The following is a 19,081-nucleotide window of genomic DNA, read 5'->3' on the forward strand; positions in this document are numbered from 1 at the left end:
AGCCTTAATATCCAAATCCAATATATTTACAATGGGAGGACTGTTTAAAGATATTTGTCTGCCACTGATTGAAGTGAAGTTCCTTTAAGTGTGCTGGAAAAAAAATGTGCCTTTGTCCAGACGCATTAAATGACCCATGACAAGAGCCTAATTTTGCAAGATTTGCTGACTCCTTGTGTGGGGGTGTGTTTGAAACTGAGTACTTTTCTGACCATTTGAAAGTTTGAAAAAATACCTAGTACACTTTTAGGTGCTATAACATAAGTAACAACAATATTCTTTGAAAAAGTTGCAACATAACAAGGGAATGCAATATTAGTTGCAACTGCTCTTGGACTTGAGGACTACTCTTGTCAAACTAAGAGTTTCCTATTACTGAATACAACCAACTGACAACATACTGCTGATCAAGGAAAGTATGAATTATAAAGGTTGGAATGTCATTATGCATTCTGCTCTCTATTATTACATACACTATGACATCATAAGGATTTGGGGGTCTTGAAGATATGAAAATCTCTTTGACAGTATTAAGCTGGTTTACATAAAGTCAGAGGAAAGGTCTTTTCAACTAAATGATATACACAGAAATGGTTCAAAACTCATGGTTTTCATAGTCAACAGTCCTGGTTATTTGTTCAGTTATAAGTATATCTGCCCTGAAATAAGTTGAAATGGAACTATTCTCATATAAAAGGCATGCAAAATTATGAAAACTCATGATGCAGCACAATGATCAGATTTGTCCCCTATTCCTAACTTCCTGTAGGCACCCAGTGGCATTTTGGATCCAATTCCCATGTTTCTCATCAGTGGAAGAACACAGGGCAGGGAATATGAAAACATTTTTCAACCCACAACTGAATAGTCATTAGGATATGAATTAGAATATATTTATAACACAAAATTAGTCGTACTGTCATTTGAAGACATAAATCCCAGCATTGTTTGTTGTTGGGTTTTTTTTCCTTTCAGGAGAGAGGGAGTCCACACACATGAGCAAGCACTGGGTATGAAGCAGAGGTATTGATATTCTGTGCCCCCCAGTGAGTGTTACTAAGGCATACTTGCACATATATTGATTGACACCAAAATTAGTATTCCGTAATTTGTAATTAGATGTAGGAAGCTGGAGCACTTCTGAAGCTTTTGATGGGTTCTCATGCAGTTAGCTTAATTGGCAATAAGATTTATATATTAAGATAGGGAAATAAAGAGATATTGAGAGATACTACCAGTACACCCACTTTTATTCCTGGTCTTTTGTTCACACTTTCTGGAAAAACAACCCTACTCTGCACAGACACAAAAAATTACTTGTGGGTAGTTGATATTATATATTTGAAGGACTTAGATGAACGTAATGGTTTTCATATGATTTCTATAGGTGTTTCACTATTACAATATCCAACTAAATTCTGTAGCACCCTACGCAATGTAAAATTTCCATGAAAAACTCTTGTACATGTATGTACAAGTCCATTAGAAAAATGCAAAGTTGCAAGATGCCCTAATCTTTACTTTAAAAACATACCCAGACTATACGAACTAAGCATGTATCATAACATAAAATTCCACCCAATCCTATGTACATATATCTCAGAAAAAGCATGAGACAAAAGAAACCCCATTAGAGTTCATGTCATAAATAAATCCTAATTCCAGCATGAACTATACCAAATTAGTTGGTGATACAGAATGACCCCAGCTGAGTGATCCTACCTAGAGGTGTGAAGCAGTGGTGGAAGATCACCAGAAAGAGCTTACAAGAAAAAAAAAACAGGGACATCTCAAATTTATCTTGTGATCAACGTGAAACCAGTGCATATGCTGTAACACAGGTGTAACAAATATCCTTTGTAAACCTTCTAGATAAATATGCAGCTACAGTCCACCTTTTTCACATTTTCTGAATGATCATCAGGTGTCACTTGAGCAAAGGCATGACAAAACCCAATCTAAAAATGGCTTAGGCTAGAAGAACATTCCTGTACACAACGAAGTGACAATGTTGAAGAAGGCAGATTGAGGTCTTTTTGCTCATTCCTGCAAACTGGATCTTCGGAATGACAAGTTTCTGTAAGCCCCACAAACTGTGGATGGCAGTGGCAGGGACACATGGGTCTGCTCATACCAGCTCACAGTGCTGCTGCTGTACTCCACTGAGGAAGTGTGTTTTATGTGGTCTTAGTCTCAGCTAGCAGGTGTTCACTCTAGGTTTTTTTCTTGACTATCAAGTAAAAAGGGAAAAATTGATAGTGTCACCTAGTCACAGAGAACAGAAGTCTGTGTCTGATTTGCACTCTAGCTCAAATCCGTTCATATATATCAAAAGATGCAATAGAGAAGAACCATTTGTGAAAAAACTCTTGGCACAAGAGAGTTGTTACCTACTGCTGTCCTCTGGATCCCTCAAAACGAATAAAATCTCTCAAGTATATCTGTATCTCACCCTTTATGAAGCATTTAATAAAGGTTAGTGATACAACTAAGAACAAGGAACTTAGGAGCTGCCATCAACCAACAGCAGGAGCGAAATGTAGCTTAGCCTACCCAAAATGCAGACTGAATTATTGCCAAAGCTGTTTTGATGCAATTTCCTCAATCATAAAACATTTTTTAACTATGGTGTATCATAATGTTCTTGTATCTTTAAGTATTTGAAGAAAATGGCTAGACACATACCTGTATACTGCAACTTATGTACACATATTTTACAGCAATATTTTTTGGTGCTAAGTATATTTTTTAACTAAACTTTAGTTCATTTCCATATCTATGAATACTAAAAACGTAAGTAATAACCTAGGGCTCTAAGCCTACCAACAGCTCCTCTTTGAGGATATCTAAACTAGTGGTCAAACCCAGATGAAAAAAGCTTTTACGATATCAAGGCCCCTAGAAGGCCTAATAAAATCCTAGACCTACAAACATACAAAGTGTATCTGAAGAAGGAATTGTACCCATTTTCATGCCCTGGGATTATTGGTTGTTATATTGCTGCTAAATGGGTTAGTGCTATGAAGAAGATCCTTTGCCTACAGCCAGCCCAAACAGTACTTGTGGTAAGCAAGTAAGGGATGAGGATATTCCCTGATGCACTTAAAAAGTTGTCTCCTGGCTGAATGATATTTAGCGAGAGGTGAAGACAGCCAGACACAACTGGCTTCTCAAAAGATACTCAAAAGCATAAAGTGTCTGCAGGGAGCTTTGTCTTCTATACCATTACTCACAGGCCCTTTGATTTCTGTTATTTGGTGGTCTTAATCACTTCCTGACCCAGGGGGAAGAAACCTATATATGAAAAATACACTTGTGAAGTCATGAAAATCTTTGTTTTCCTCACAGATTATTATGCCTTTGCAAATATGCTCCCGCACCTACAGGGCTGTTAAGTGCGTTTTGATTTGTCATACAGAGGAGAAAATGTTCAAAAAAAGACCAGCCATATGCTGCTGTTTACATGTGAACATTTGTGGTCTGATTTGACCACAAGCTGTCTTCCAGCAGTAAAATGAAGGAACAGCTGTGTTGAACATGAATCAGAAGTAATCCCTGTAATATCAGAAATACTATACAGTGTAATGCATTCCTGTCAAACAAGGCTGCTGCAACAGTCTGCAGACAAATTTTCAGGAAAGCAGCTAACCATAATTCATAATACAATAGTATTTGGTCTACTAGCATAATTTGAGAGCTAGATAGGTCAGCATTACAGTACTACTTATTATTGAATGCATTGCCCAAAGAATGAATTGCTTGCTTTTTTGTCAAAAACTGTATTCTTTCAAAAGACGTTTCAAGTAAATGGAATAAACAGAAGTGCAAGCACACAACTGTAAAAGCATATGAATGGAAAAGGAAAAGAATTCAGTTTTCTGTCACATGGTTTGTCAATGAAAGGTATGTTGAACAACTCAGACAAAGTAATTCTTCACAGAGGACTAATAGAATAGGTATTTCCATGTATGTGCTTGAGTGCTTTAACATCTCTTCTAAATTCTGACTAAAGGCTTTTGTTTTATCTATGAGGAAAAGCGCATCTTATATACAACATACAGCAGCATTCTATGCAACAGTTAATAGTTTCTGCAAATTTCTTTCACTGCTATTTTCAACAGCAAAAATTTAGATTATGCTCACAAACCTTATCTAAGGTACTGTGATTAATAATGCAGTTAAGTGTAATTGAATGTCTAAGTGAATGCACAATGACCAAAGTATTTCATGAGAAGAACTGTGTTTTGTAACAAGAGAAAGCTGTCCAGAATTGTTCTATAAATACGTTGACTTGCCTCGACTGACATCTGACATCCCTCCCTCACAGCTGAAAGTTTGTCTCCAAATAGCTAGGTTTTAGATTTTCATAACAATATGCTAAAACACTCCAAAATCCACAAAGACACACAAAACTCAAAAAATAGGACTCACTACTGGCTGAATAAGGGGAGATAGTAAAAGGTAAGCCAATTGGAAAACTATTTTAATTCGATTTCCAGGGATCAGATTTTACATGCTTTCTAGAAAAATAATTTAAAAGACCAAAAAAATGTATTTTTGAAATCTAGATTTACAATCTGTAAGGTTTCAGATATTCTGTATTAAAATAGTCACCTATGCCAATACATATACATGTATACAGAGAGAGAGAGAGAGAGAAATGGATGCTCCTCTCATGCCCGACTCATAACTATACGTTCATTGATTTCAATTCAGTTATTTCTCATCTACAGTACACCGGGAATATGCAAAGGATGTATGATGTATACTGACTTTATACGGTGAACAATATAATGATTTATTCATGTGGTAAATATAGACAAAGGTCGCACTTTGTCTTAACACTTATTTCATGGGTCAGAGACAAAATACCGCAGTGAATATTAAAATCAAATATAGTTGCAAGCACTAAAATTCAGAAGCTCTTTTGGGTTGATATTTTCTTTCTTGATATGGTTAGAGAATACCAAATACTCTTAGAAGTCTTTAGCTCCTTCAGTTTGCATGAAAGTACTAGAAGAATCAGGAAATACTTATTTTCAGATTATATTCAGATTTCTATGTTCTATATAGAAAAAGAAAACAGGCTAAAGGGTATAAAGTCTACCTCCAGGTATTGCGCATGTGGCAGGGACACTTTTTATCACACTTGAGACCATAAATTCCCTCTGGGCAAAGCCTTGTTTCACAGTGCTCTCCGGTGTATCCTGGTTCACAGAGACAGGCACCACTAATATGGTAACATTTCCCACCATTCATACACTTGCAGGTCTCAGCACACTGCACTCCGTAAGTCCCCACTGGACACTCATCTTGGCATCTGTGAGAAAAACAAGTAAAAATTAGTTCTATGTCCCATAAACTACAGCTTTTGGAGATTTAAGGGAAATATGGTTTATGAGGAATCTCATATACTGGAATCTCATATACTCTCTTATACTGGTCAAAATGCCTCTTAAGTAGAGCAGGAATTTATATAACTTTGTATTTAAAAGTGCCTGTGTCTCTGGTTTCTTTTGCTGCCCAGCTAGACAGGCTTAAAGACATTGGCTCTGCAAATTCCTTTGGAAAAGGTCTTCCTTCTCTCCAACAACGGAGACAACGTGTATACACAGACCATTCACTGCACTTTGCATTCAGGAACCAGAACTAAACCAAACCCTCTTAAATCAGACCTGAAGCATGAAGGAATAAATTTTCAAGTATTTTGTTTCAAAAGCCATCCATCTGTAACTTTTTAAAGTGATCTAGATTCTCCACTTAGCAATAGTGTGAACAGCCAGCAGACACCCACGCCCCTGCAGATGCTCAGACCAGGAAGTTCCCTGGCAATCACGCTCAGCAGTCTCTGACGAGAATATTTTCTAACTGTGTTTCCAATCACATGATGTTTCCAGAATACCTTTCTTTTCAGAATTTCATTCTAAACCTTTTTCTTTTTGTTGATTTTGCCCTTCAAAAATTCATAGGATGACATGGAAAAATCTTCAGGAGCTCAAACCCCTTCTTGTCATCTGACTTTTCTAATAGATGAAAGTGAAAATTAGTAAAGACTTGAGTTTAACCCATATGGGAGAGTAGTAATGATTTTTGTTGCTCCTTAAGGAAAATATATCCTAATAAAGAGACTTCTTCAACAAATTTTTCCTCTTTCACTCATAGACTTTTTAGTTAATAGTTTTATTTCCTTAATATTTTACATATGAAAGACATTAGTTAACCTAAAGTTCGGACTGTATGTTTAGCTGTCCAGTCTGACTACTAAAAGACAATTTTCAGTATCCTGCTTCTAAAACTTGCAACTCATTTACTAATGAGTATAGCAATTTTGTTTGGCGATGTATTTAAGAGATACAATACAAGTTTGATGTTTTCAGCTTTAACTTCTCTGTGTTTTACAATTGAATTGTTAAAGTTTGGAATGCCAGTACTACTACAGTATTACTAAGGGCTCCAGCACTAAATGCACTTAAAAGACTTGATTATATGTATGAGAGCAGACCTCTCAGCTCAACAGGTTCATGCCTCAGAGCCAAGGATGACAACATTTCATAGCTTATGTGTCAGGGAAAATCCCCATATTTTTCAATATAAGCATCCTATAAACTCTGAATTATGTTGACGTAGACAAAAGGATAAAACAGCTAAATCCCAAAGCTTTAGGGCCAGAATATGCTGACATTGCAGTCCTGAGGTGTGCTGTGAACTCAAGAGGTGGTATCAGGCACATAACATCTTCTGCAATTTCGGTACCTCTAGGTTTTACCAAGTTACAGATTGTACAAAAATATTACTTGATAATATGTCACATTATTAATGGTTTTATCAGCTTATAACCTGCTTATTTACCCAGTCCTATAAAAGCATTTGCTTGGTGGTCTCTTTCCATTTTTGTTATATACTTGGCTTTTTGGGGTTTTGTGGTTTTTTTTTTTTTGTATGATTGGTGGTTTATTACAAGAGACTTTCAAAGACTCATGATACAAAGCACTGCAAAATGTAACAAAATTCAGCAGAGCGCTCTGACTGAGGCAAAATGGGTATACATGTTCATTTCATGCTTCTGCAGTATTTGCCTCAATCCAACACTGTTACCCAGAAGTTTCAAGGTGTTTGTAACTCTGCCCTGACTGAAGACAGCAATAAAATCCTCTTTCCTTCAGAGGTGTACCATAATAACAGAGTTAATAACCCTGTTTAAATGTTTCCTAATGAAGTTATACAAATAAAGTTGAGAATGAATTTTCTCCAAATGACAATCAGGAATCCCAGCCAAATTAGACAAAATTTAATCTGGCCTTTCTTTTTTTTTTTTTCCCAATTGCATTTTCACCAGCTTCTGGAAGACCCTTTTCCACTTCGTGGTGAGGACAGGTATCAATCAAAAAGTATTAGGCAGAACAATTAGAAAGGTAGTTTAAACTAGATTCCCTTGTGTTAACTCAGATCACCTAGAAACTGTTACATGCTCTAAGAGTCCTCTTTTTCTTCCTGTATGACCAAGTTCCAGGAGTCACCACCACAACGAAATCTCAGCCAAATACTCTTGAATTTACACACAAAAGTGGAGAATAGCTTAGCACTTTTAAAAACGATCCTTTTTGCTACTAGTATGTACGTGCTAGCTCAGCTGATGCCCACACATTTCTTGTAACATTTCGCACCCTTGCCAGTCCACTGACATGAAATAAGAACCAGGTCTACAACCTTGTTTCTGACCCATTCCTGCCCTTGGAGTATCTTGAAAAACAAAGAATTGCAAATACATCCTGTTTTGCAGGAAAAGAGGGAGCTCAGACTTGCAAAAGTGATCAAAATGCTGCAGCCTGTAAGGCAGTTCAGATTAAAGTCAGATTTAAATTCCAAGACAAAAAATTTAATTGCTTTTGGAAACACCAGTGTAGTGCAGTGTGTAGACTCTCATATGGATATTCCTTTAATTTCCTTGCTGACTTGTCTGTGTCTTTAAATGCATATACCACCTTCTGCACTGTTTTTTCACGGACGCAAATTTAATTTTAGCATCCAAATGGCTCTGGACTAATTGTTTCTCTTCTTCATGAGGTTTTTTTTTCCCCTTATATCTGGCACAGCTCTCCCCATGTCCTGTGAACACTTGCGTGGGAAGTGCATATGGTTATAATACGTACTATTGTTGGCAGGGATCCCCTGGACTGACCCCAGTGATTAAGCTGCTGCTGACTTCAGCAAATGAGTTGTGTGCTGTTTAAACTATATGCAGGAAAACACTTCTTTTATCACTTTCCATTGCCTTCAAAAATGATGTCTTGCTATATTATCTTTCCAATCTACCAAAGATGATTTTTAACAATCAAGTCAGAAAATAAAGAAGTTTCACTTCTTCATTTGAATGAAATACTTTAGGAGACAACTCTCCAGCTTGCTCACTTTGAAGAGGAACCAAATGAGCCTCCCTTGCTACTATGACTGCCAAACATCTGCACAAAACCAAGAGCTTCCCTCCTCACCGCTTCACCATACCCCAAACTGCGTCATTCTGCAGGCCACTCAAGTGAAGACTCACAAGACACTGCCAGAGCATGGGCCACAGCAGGAAAATCCTGAAACCAAGCAGTTCCTCACAGAGGGGTAATCACATAGGCACTTTTAACTTGTGACCCAGCATCAGCTAAGTGACATGGCAAACATTCATAAGACTCTTTTAATTGTATCACAGATATTTTCATTCTGCTTTCTATCAGCTTCTTAACTTTCTCTGTCATAGCAGACCCCTTGCAGGTTCAGCAGTCTGGCAAAAATAAGTTTTCCTTACCGTTCCCCTGTGTAACCTGGGCTGCAATGGCATTGACCTGTCGCTGAGTCACAGGTCCCTCCGTTGTGGCACTGGCATTCCTGGGAACAGTTTTTCCCGTAACGACCCTCAGGACAAGGCTGACCACAGACCATGCCCTGTGTGTGCAGGAAAAAAATCTTAATATTAGATTTGGGATTACAGCTTGAATGGACAAGGAAGAAAGTTTTGTAATGAAGGAAGATCAAGGAGATCTCATGCCACTCTGCTGATCTTAGAAATGCCAGGCTCTGCTCCAGCTTTAAACACAGGGTATGTTTCAGCACTGGAGGAATAGTCTTCTAGGATTTCCCTTTTGGAAGCCAAAGCTAGTGAAAAACACTATCTCAAAGCAACAGTGAAAACACTTAGACGATTAAGACCAATTGATGTCAAGCTCTTCCCAATTTATTTATCAGGAGTAGTATATATTAAGACATCTGGAAATGCCCTCCAGTGAGTAGTGGTGTAGAAATCAGTAATTGCTGTAACGCCCCAATTATACTACTTTATGATAAGTTGTTTTTTTCTGATGAAAGGAAAAGCTGTTTGTAATTTCATTGAAAGCAGCATATCTTAAAAGCTTAGGTAGAATGTCTGCTTCCCTTGAACGGGTTTTGTATTTCTGCACTGCTATTACATCCTTGGAATTAATTACACCTGTGTAGTGAGGGGATCTTAAGACTTTCAAGAAGGCATTTCAAGAAAGACACATTTACAGGCACTTCATCAGACAAAAGACATGCAGGTATTTCAGCTAACATAAGATACTGCAGAATTTATACCTGGCTACTTTAAACCTTCCTTACATGAAAAGCAAAAAAGGTTATACTGACAAAATTGTGTTTCACAGAATTGAAAAATGTGAAACTAACAAAGAGTTATGCTTAAATAACTACTTGGAATGGAAAATTAGTCCAAGGGCTAAACAGTAATTTATTAGTTAAGACACACACTAGTATAAATGTGTGTCTTCATATGCTATCTCATTTTTCATTAGCTGTTTTCAGGCAGATAAAGGGAGTCAAGGATTTATGCAAACATTTGTATTCTATGACCAATAATTTTGTTCTTCTAACATGAGGTGGAATAAAAAGTAAAAATGGCCATTATCCAAGTTAGGTAGTCAGGTGAGTGGTGCTATTCAAACACACAAACAGAGATGATGATTTATAGCTATGTTCTCTCGTTGCTCTGCCACAGGTTATCTCAATATAATATCTCAATTATCATGAGATAATTAAAAGTTCAGTAAATGTGGATTTTCACCCAAAATAGATATTTAACTAGAAAACATTAACAAATACTATTGATAAATATTATCTACAAATGTATTTAAAGAAATTATTTGGGCTTTGATCACTTTCCACCCCTTTAATCACCTTTCAACTCCATTATCTGGCAACTCAGAGTTGGCAGCCTGGTAGTAGGGGAGGCTACTTGCATCTCCAAGGTCAATTCTTCTTTCCCTACCCGCTGACGAAAGGGTAGAAAGTCTAAAGGTAACGTCAAAGTTCTGATGTCCCATTTCCATCACCCACATTTAACACAGTATCTAAAGGACTGGGGTTTTTGCCATGCATACTATATATATGAAAACAGGCAAAAAACCCACTGCTAATATATATAATAGTGTCACCTCCCTATAATAGCAAATTATATCTAGAAATGAATGACTTCCAGACAAGATCTAAAGCATGCTGCCTCATCACAGTACGATTCATGTCTTTTGCTTCCCAGAGTCTGATATGGTTAAAAAGGCAGCACAGAACTGGAGGATTTTCAGTGACAGATGGTTTTGCAAGTATTTTATTCCAGTCCCTTATGCTAAAATACGTTTCTCATTACTCCTGGCTACAGGCAGACTGTGTTTGCTATCCTCATTTGCGACCCTTTTCTGACGCTGCCCGAAATACACAAATATGGAAGTTTTATGGGGTTGTGCCAATTTCAGAAAGTGGTTTTACCATCCATCCTGGCGGGCAGGCGCACTCCCCGGTGACGTGGTGACAGACGCCTCCATTCTGGCACGGGCACCTCTCCTCGCACTGCGGCCCATGCTTCCCGGGGGGACAGAGGTCCTCGCAGCTGGGGAGGTGGTGGTGCACAACAGAGACAACCGTTACTTCAGCACACGCTCCAGTCTCCAGCCACCTCTTTATTTTTAATGCTATCATTAACTTTTCCGGGCAAAAGTATGAAACAGAAAGCAGTCCAACATAAAGAGACGCACACCGAATATTGTACAGCATCCATGCAACAAATCTAAGGAAACAGACCTCACAATCTAGGAGTTATTTCTTCTACAGATATTTCTTTCTGCACTGGTTGGTGCTCATTCTTTGTTACTGACAAACCTCAAAATATATTCAGGAAGGACCAAGCCAAATAACTCCATGTTTCAATGTGATTTTCTGAACTTGTAGCCAAACCGTTTTCATGGTGGTCATGAAGAAGCTCCTGCTGCTACTTTTTGTGGCTTTTACTTTAGCACTTCAGATCAAGAGGGCTTTCTCTCAGCTACACATCTGAATGTGCACTGCAACATGGTTTGCCCAGCTGCTCCTCAGCCGCCAGCCCTGCCTCCCTGCATTATACAGCAGCCAGAACAACAGCATAGTGTTAAAAGTTAATCTAAACTTAATTTGTCTTGTTAGCGCTATTTAAAACTTGTATCTCTCCCCCGTAAATAATATACCCGTTGCTTACAAGGCACCAGTGTATCCAGGAGGACACCTGCACTCTCCAGTCACGTGGTCGCAGGTGGCTCCATTTTGACACTGGCATTTTTGATGGCAATCGTTTCCATATGTCCCTTGATCGCAGCGTTCCTCGCAGCGCCAGCCTTTGAAACCCGACGCACAGTGGCAGGCTCCAGTGATGGGGTTGCACAAGGCTCCGTTTTTGCACTGGCAGCGGCTGCTGCAGTGAGGTCCCCAGTGGTCACTGTCACATGCTGAAGGGGTAGAAGGAAAAATTTACAGCAGTTTTACAATAGCTCATGTTACAGCACTGAAGATACTATGAGTCAACTGCAAAAAAAGAAGAAGATGTAAAATGGAAATAGTTATGTAGTACATCCTCAGTTCTCCTTGGTCCTCAAGGATCTTGGCGGGCAGACAGAACTTAATTTATGCACACAAATTAATTTCTTAAGAGTAAAAGCAAACACTTTAAAATGTGAAACTGTGAAGTAAATGCAAGTTCTAGTCCCTTCACTGTCAAAACTCTTCATTATGACTCTCCACCGTCAAATAACAGTTATGGTTGCAGTGAGCTCCATTTACGCAGAGAAGTCTTGCTAACTTAAAAAAGCAAAAAAATGTAGTCTAAATCCATAAACAACTGTCTGAATCCCACAAGGAAGTTGCAAAGCTTACTCAACATAAGATTATGATTTTTTCCAAACCCAGAAGTTCCTACTTGTTTACATAATTGCAAATAGTTCCTTTTCAATCTTGCAATATACTGATAGGGCAAAAGAAAACACAAGGAGTGTTTCACCAAGCAACAGAAATTAACGATTGTATGGTTAAACTTCACCTGGATGTTACAAATTTGGGTATCCAATGTATCTTCATGATCATTCAAATGCATCTTTTCTCATGTGCCCCAATGCAGCCCATTAAAACCCTATAAGCAAACCACTCAGAGGTTATTTCAGCATCAAAAGTAAAACCTCAATGTTAAGGAAGAAATTTTTCTTAAGTGAGAGACATGGGAGTTCTGTAAAGAGCCAGAAGATTAAGGTCACCTAGAGTTCAACAGGAATGTGCTAATCATATGGTCAAATGATCTGATTTTATTTTTATGTTCTGTTGATAACAGCAGTACAAGGGGAAAGCCTCAATTGCAGAGACTGGAAGCCTGGGCTCTCCTCTTGGAGACTGACAACTATTGTTCTCCAGTCTCCTCCTGGGGCAAAAAAGCCAGGCAGAGAACAGGCACACTTTCCTAGACTAATGCAAAGTAATTCAAGAATCCTCCTCAGGGTAGAAATTAGTCAGCTATAGGAGCCGTTCACTCAGGCTACACAAATAAAAAGGGATTAGGGTCTCTTAAAGAATCTACTCCTTAAGATTTTTTTTTCCAGGAGAGGTCACTAGAACATGCATCCATAATGGAGATATTGTGAGCACCTACACACAATAAAATACAGAGCAACAGAAAGTATTGTATGTATTATAAACACCCAGCAATACTGTCAAACTGACAGAACAACTGTCCATCTTATTACTGGCCTCTCTCTTTGAAGATGTGTGGGTTTTGTTCTGGAATATACTACAACGCACTGCTGTCTACAGCACACAGCATCACACAAGTTGCCTTTTGCCATTATAACTCACGCTCATTGAGAACTGCTATATGTTTATTTTCAACATGTCTGCATGGAATAGAAAGTGTAATCCTCATGCTTAACCAGTCCTCAAATTGTTGTCAGGAAACTAGCTATTTTGGGATATATATAAAACTATATGTATGGGTGGTGAGACGACTGAGACAGTTGCATGTTCTGTCATGATAAAGCAGCCACCCTTACATTTTTTTTTTGCTTAACACATTAGTCTGGATTCAGGTAACAGAGTTCCTCCTGCTCCCAGACAAAATAGACAATTTCAATTTCAGCCATTTCAGCCCATTTCAGCCTCATGGAATAATTAAAAAAAAAAAAAAAACAAAAACAAAAAAAAAACCAAACCCAAAACACCCTGTCCTGGCATGTCTGATAAACAGAAGAGTTCAGACTGATTGCCAGACCACGACTGTTCCAGTGCAGAGCTCAGTCAAGGATGAATGTGGCCTGAACACGCTTTAGATACAAAGACATGACAGGCAAGAGAAGACTTATTCTTGCTTGGTAAGTGCAAGCTTGTGTTCTTTCACCAATAGCTGGAAATGGGATATTTGGTGCGGTGCAACAACAACATCCATGTAGCTGCTTGAAGATCCAGCGTAATGAGTCTCAGAGCCACACAGACCAGGAACATCTAGTACCACGCATCTGCCATTGCATCCAACATGCAGGCACCAAGACTGCCGTGCTAGAAACCGCTTCACTTGCGAAGCAGCAGGGGCCTTGTAGTCCCTCTGCTCTTTTTACAATCCCGTCCCTGGTCTGCCTCCCCAGGACGCGCGCTGCTGTCTCCTGGAGATTTACTGATGTCCAAGGTGAACGTGCTGTGTCTGTGAACTTGAACCTTTCTTGACTATTTTACTGTAAGAGCATGTACTGCATAGTACATAATAATTTATTAGTTTCCTGGCGTGATCTTCTCATTATGTTTGCAGGAAATCATTAAAATAAAAAGCATCATATGGCTGCTAATAGGATTTCCAGTCTCACGACCATTCTCCTGGCAACGGCCAGGTGGGTAACAAATATTGACTATGCGATTTTTCACTACAGCACAATAGTGAAGCATTCCACCAGGACAGCAGTGGCCCCACCACAGGACAACTGCACAGTAGTCCTTTACGCAAGGTCTGTCACCAGCCCAGCATCTATCTGTGAGTTATGGGCAGAACTGTGGAGAAATTTGCAGGATTAATGGGAATAAATAATAATTTTGAATGAGATGGATAAATCACATATTTTACTTCTATGTTCCCTGACTGATAATCAATAATGTTCCCCATAGAAAATTAAGGTGATTTGTCAGAAACTGATGCTCAGTTTACTATCAAAAAAGAAGAGGGCAAAGGGTAGAAATGTTTCCTGTGGTGAGTTTGGTTTATTTTTAATTAGTTTTGGAGCCTAAATTTACCAACTATTACATCAGACTATTTCTGCTGCTTCCTAGTATTCAGACACTAAGAAAGCTGGGCTGGAAGTCACACAGCTGCTAATCTGGTGGAATGGGATAGTCTTTTGAGTTAATGACTATCGTCAGGTTACAGACTGTCAGCTGGAGTTTAATCAGAATAGCTGCGCTGACTGTCCTGACTGCACCAAGGTCACAGGCACACGCGCATATGCAAACACTGCATGCACACACACGCAAAAGTGTCAGCTACTGGCTTCTGAACAGATTTGGAGCTGTAAATCATCTGTCTCAGCACAGGGTACATGTGAAAGGGAAGCAAAGTACAGAGACAAGAGCCCCATGTTCAGAATGGTTTCAACACAAGGACGATGCATCTCAGCCCCAGTAACTCCTGGAAACAGTTTGAATCCTGCAGAAATCCAAAACCCAACAGTAAACCAGGGATAATTTTCTGTATTGATCATACAGAACTGGCCTAATGCTGCTCTGTTTTACGCATAGCACCTTCTTATAAAAGTCGTTTTCCTTCCCTTTTTCACATGCGTTATATTCACCCTCAGGTTTTTCTGTTTAAAACAGAAAAACCAGCTAGCTATACTGCTCCCTATCAGCTTTCGTAGCAGATTCATAGGGTCCTTTCTGCCTTCGCCTTAACACTGGGGGGGGGGATTCAAAGTAAATGTTTAACAAACACCATGGTATTAATGCCACATCTTTTTGTCATTTTTCTTTTTATACATTCTGTTCATCTGGGAATATCTTTTTTGTCACCATAGTACGTGCTGTGCAGATCACACAAAGCTACAAATACAGGACAGAGAACTTTTCTCTCAAAAGGCTACTCAGTGAAAGCAAAAGTTTGCCTTTGGGAATAAGGGCACTGCATTGTATAAACACTCATTTAAAATGAGCAAGTATGGTATGAAACTGTAAGACAATACAAGTTTACCATCATAAAGAAATGCTCGCTGAAACCAAGTGCCAAACAATGACTTTAGAAACATAGAGAAGCTCAAGGATTCAACGGTGAAAAAATCACCTTCAAGAAGAAATCGAAAACTGTGATGCAAATTGCTATCGTTTGGGGGCCTTTTGTACCATCTTTGAAGATTTAAAGTTCTGTATTTCCTAGTATAATAACTTTAATGCACATTGTTATTATGCTGGGCTAGATGTGGTTTTATGCACATGGTTTCTGTGAGCAGCTGGTGATTTGCAAATTGGGATGGAGGGAGCCCTGATATTTTATAGCGCAAGGTATGAATTTTTATAATAATCCAAAGCACATCTGAAGAACTTGGTAACTCCTTTATGCTCCTTATAAACAAAGACATTTTTAACTGTGGTCATATACTTGTAAGGTTTTTTTCTGCCTTTTTTTTTAATTTCATTAAAAGGGAACAAAAAGAAAAGTGCAAATGAGTCCAAGTTTATTCCTGACAAACCCACCTTGATCACCTACAATTCTGTACTTCTCTAAAGAATGGCCTATAACGAGAACAAAATAAGGCTATCAAATCAAGTCAAAGAACATTTCAGAAGAAAAACCTCCTTAGAAACTCTGACTTGCAACTATCTTAAGTATGCTAGTTTCCTTTATAACATGATATTCAAGCCAGACAATGTTTATTGCAATGCTTTAAGATTTTTCTTCTCTTTTTGTCTTTCTTTTTTGCTAATGAGGAGGTGAAAGTGAAGAATCACAGCAAAATGAAGATTTACTTTTCTTGCTGTCATTTTTTGTAGCTGTCTTATATGTAGCACAAAGACAACAGAATGAGATTTTATTCTGGCTTACATATCTTCCTGTAACACACACTGCTGTGTGTTTCTGGAAATATGTACCATTGTTGCCAAAACAGAGGAGATTCTTACCACAGCGTTAGGCTTATGTATTTTTATGGTCTTTGAAAACAACTGAAAAAAAATCCCCTACCACAGACAGCAGAAACAGAGCGAATGCTCCCTCACTTGGAATGCAATACTGTGAAGTACAAATTTAAAATAAGCAAATAGTGGCAAATATGCAGAATTCCTATCTCTCTGTCTCCTCAAAACTCCAACATAATTTCTTCAGATAGGTTCAAGGAGCCACAGCCTTTAGTAAGTGAAAGCTGATTTTCCTTGCTCCAGCACGTAAAACAAACTGAAGCTGCCCATAACTTCAACATCATCTCTAACTGACCTTTCTTCCTTTCTAGGTTGTCACATCAAGGACAAGTCTAAATCTTTGTGCCTTCCTTTGCATGCCTTCTTTGACTCTCAGATCCCTGTTGCCTTGTCCTTACTTTCATGGCCTTTATGGTCTATCCCTCATCTATCATTTCTCATCCAGTATCCAAATATCAACCCCCACATTTACATTGCCCATGACATTAGCCCCTTTATTGCATTTTCAGACTATTGTCTTCCTCGTGTCTCCTCCAGTTGCCTCTACAACTTGGCACAGCTCTCCATACCCCAAGCCATAAAACTGCCATGATGTCCTGCACATCCCTACCTTATAACTCCTTCTTCCTGTGAAGTCCGCAGAAAGTTGATGCGGCAAGTGTGTCAAAACCACTACCTGCCACGGTCATTTATCAGTGTTTGCTTCCTTCCTCATCTCCCGCGTGTTTCCAGCTTTGTGTTACCTCTTTTCTTTTCCTTCCACCACAGCTTCTCTGGGGCAGAGGCAACTTTCTGTCCTGTATTTTTACTGGTAGAAGGAGTCCACAAATCCCCAGCAGGGACAGCCATGAGGCCCACCAAGGAGCAAAGAATGACCATCATCTACAACTAAAAGTAGACCAACTGTAACATGCCCCATTTAAAAACTATTCCAGTCTTTTGGAGCAGGGAATATAAATAAGAAAAGAGTAACATTTCTAGGAGGGCCCACAAGTGACTTGCTTTATCAGGGAATAACCACCACTAATAGCCAGGCATAGCCAGTGTAAGTAAAATAGGCCAATATTGAGAAAACTTTGATTCATTCAAAGGAGTAGCCCACCGACAATCTTGTTATAAATTGCCCTAAGACTGTCCAGAGTTTAGCATTTTGGAAGAATGACTCTCCCCTCTGTTCCAGAAGCAAGAAACATGCTTGTCTTAACAGAAATATACATTAATGGAACTAATACTTTAGGTATCTAACTGGCAGTTAAGTAGAATCTGATGAATCTCAGTAAGAATTTCACAACAAAACAGAATAACTTCTTATGAAGGCTGCATTTAAATTCATAGGTTCACACTCACCTCAACTCTTTTTCTGATTACCTCAGCAAGGAAACACACCCAGGATAAGTCCTCCCTTCTCTCCATCAACAATAGATGCCCATCTAACTTTCAAGTGTCAACAGAAGGGAAATTTAATTCTAATTCATGTGTTAGTCTGGTATTTGCATACCTGAAAATGTGTTTACTGTTTTGCCCAGAGGGAGTGCCATAATTACAATAAGAAGGCTTGAAAAGACATGGCATACACCACATTCCAGATTAAAATTTTGTCAGCAAACTGGATTGATGTCCTTCTTGACAGGAAAGAAGGTATTTCACATACCATAACAACAGTCAAATAGGTCTTATATTACATTAAGGCATCATGTACCTTTGGTCTGCACAAAACTAAACTTGGATAATACTTCATGGATCCTCAATTACTCTTAGCTGATAAGGACATGAAAAGTCATAGCCATGTAGATGCTACTCTTAATGATCTTCATTTCTGAGTGTGTTTGTGTTGAGAACAATATTCAGTGAATCACTAAGCAAAAACCATGATAAAAATATGAACGTTGTCACTAATCTAAATCTACATCATCCTTATTGGAAAGTTTAGAGAGTATTCTTGAAACTACTCTCTGCTATTATGATTTGGTTATAGCTGCAGATCTAAATTGATGGTGTTCGTTTCCCTTAGGATATTCCCGCAGGATAGGAAACAGATAATAATTCTCCCAACTGGAATTTAAACCAAACAGAAGTAAATTCCCGCTGATTCTGAAAGCTATAAATACTCAAGTGTGTTCAAAATTCGACAAGATGCATTAAGCCCGTAGTGACATCAACCTGTCTGTCAGCCTGGATTGCAAGACAGTAAATGTGGAATATGGCAAACAGAAATTTCAGAGGCAAGTCAAAAAAGCCAGAAAACAAAGCCAACTATTCTGAAAAGTAGAATAAAAACATCCTTTAGAAAACCTTCGAAGTCTTATTTAATAACAACATGAGATTATTCTCCATATATTTTTTATATGCTCTATTCTAGTCACCTCAGGATGTTATGAAAATATATGCAAATGCATATCAGAAAATAAATCTTTTTCCTTTAAAGAATCACTCATAATAATTATAAAATAGCAATGCCTTTTAGTAAAAGACTTATTTCACCCACATCCCAGACACAGAAATGCATAGTAGTGGTTTTTTTTTCAGAATGCACTCTCTCTTAAATCTGGATTTTCTTTGAGTCTTTTGTTTCTATCTGATTTCATTTGTTATACTGTAGGCTTTTTACCCTGCG

The 19,081-nt window shown here is 38.4% G+C and overlaps 1 protein-coding gene across 4 annotated transcripts in view; it reads right to left on the bottom strand.

Annotated features, from left to right (window-relative positions):
* The window catches only part of MEGF10 (multiple EGF like domains 10), a 106,799-nt gene that overhangs the window by 40,176 nt on the left and 47,542 nt on the right, over nt 1-19,081 (bottom strand). For all 4 annotated transcript variants that reach the window (XM_075526963.1, XM_075526960.1, XM_075526961.1 and 1 more), the window contains 4 exons: nt 11,522-11,768; nt 10,780-10,900; nt 8,795-8,931; nt 5,108-5,320 (listed from right to left, as the gene is read on the bottom strand). In XM_075526963.1, coding sequence (XP_075383078.1) covers nt 5,108-5,320; nt 8,795-8,931; nt 10,780-10,900; nt 11,522-11,768 — 718 coding nt within the window. The remainder of the gene's footprint in view (nt 1-5,107; nt 5,321-8,794; nt 8,932-10,779; nt 10,901-11,521; nt 11,769-19,081) is intronic.

This window comes from Mycteria americana, chromosome Z (genome assembly GCF_035582795.1).
Source record: "Mycteria americana isolate JAX WOST 10 ecotype Jacksonville Zoo and Gardens chromosome Z, USCA_MyAme_1.0, whole genome shotgun sequence".
Taxonomy (NCBI): Eukaryota; Metazoa; Chordata; class Aves; order Ciconiiformes; family Ciconiidae; genus Mycteria; species Mycteria americana.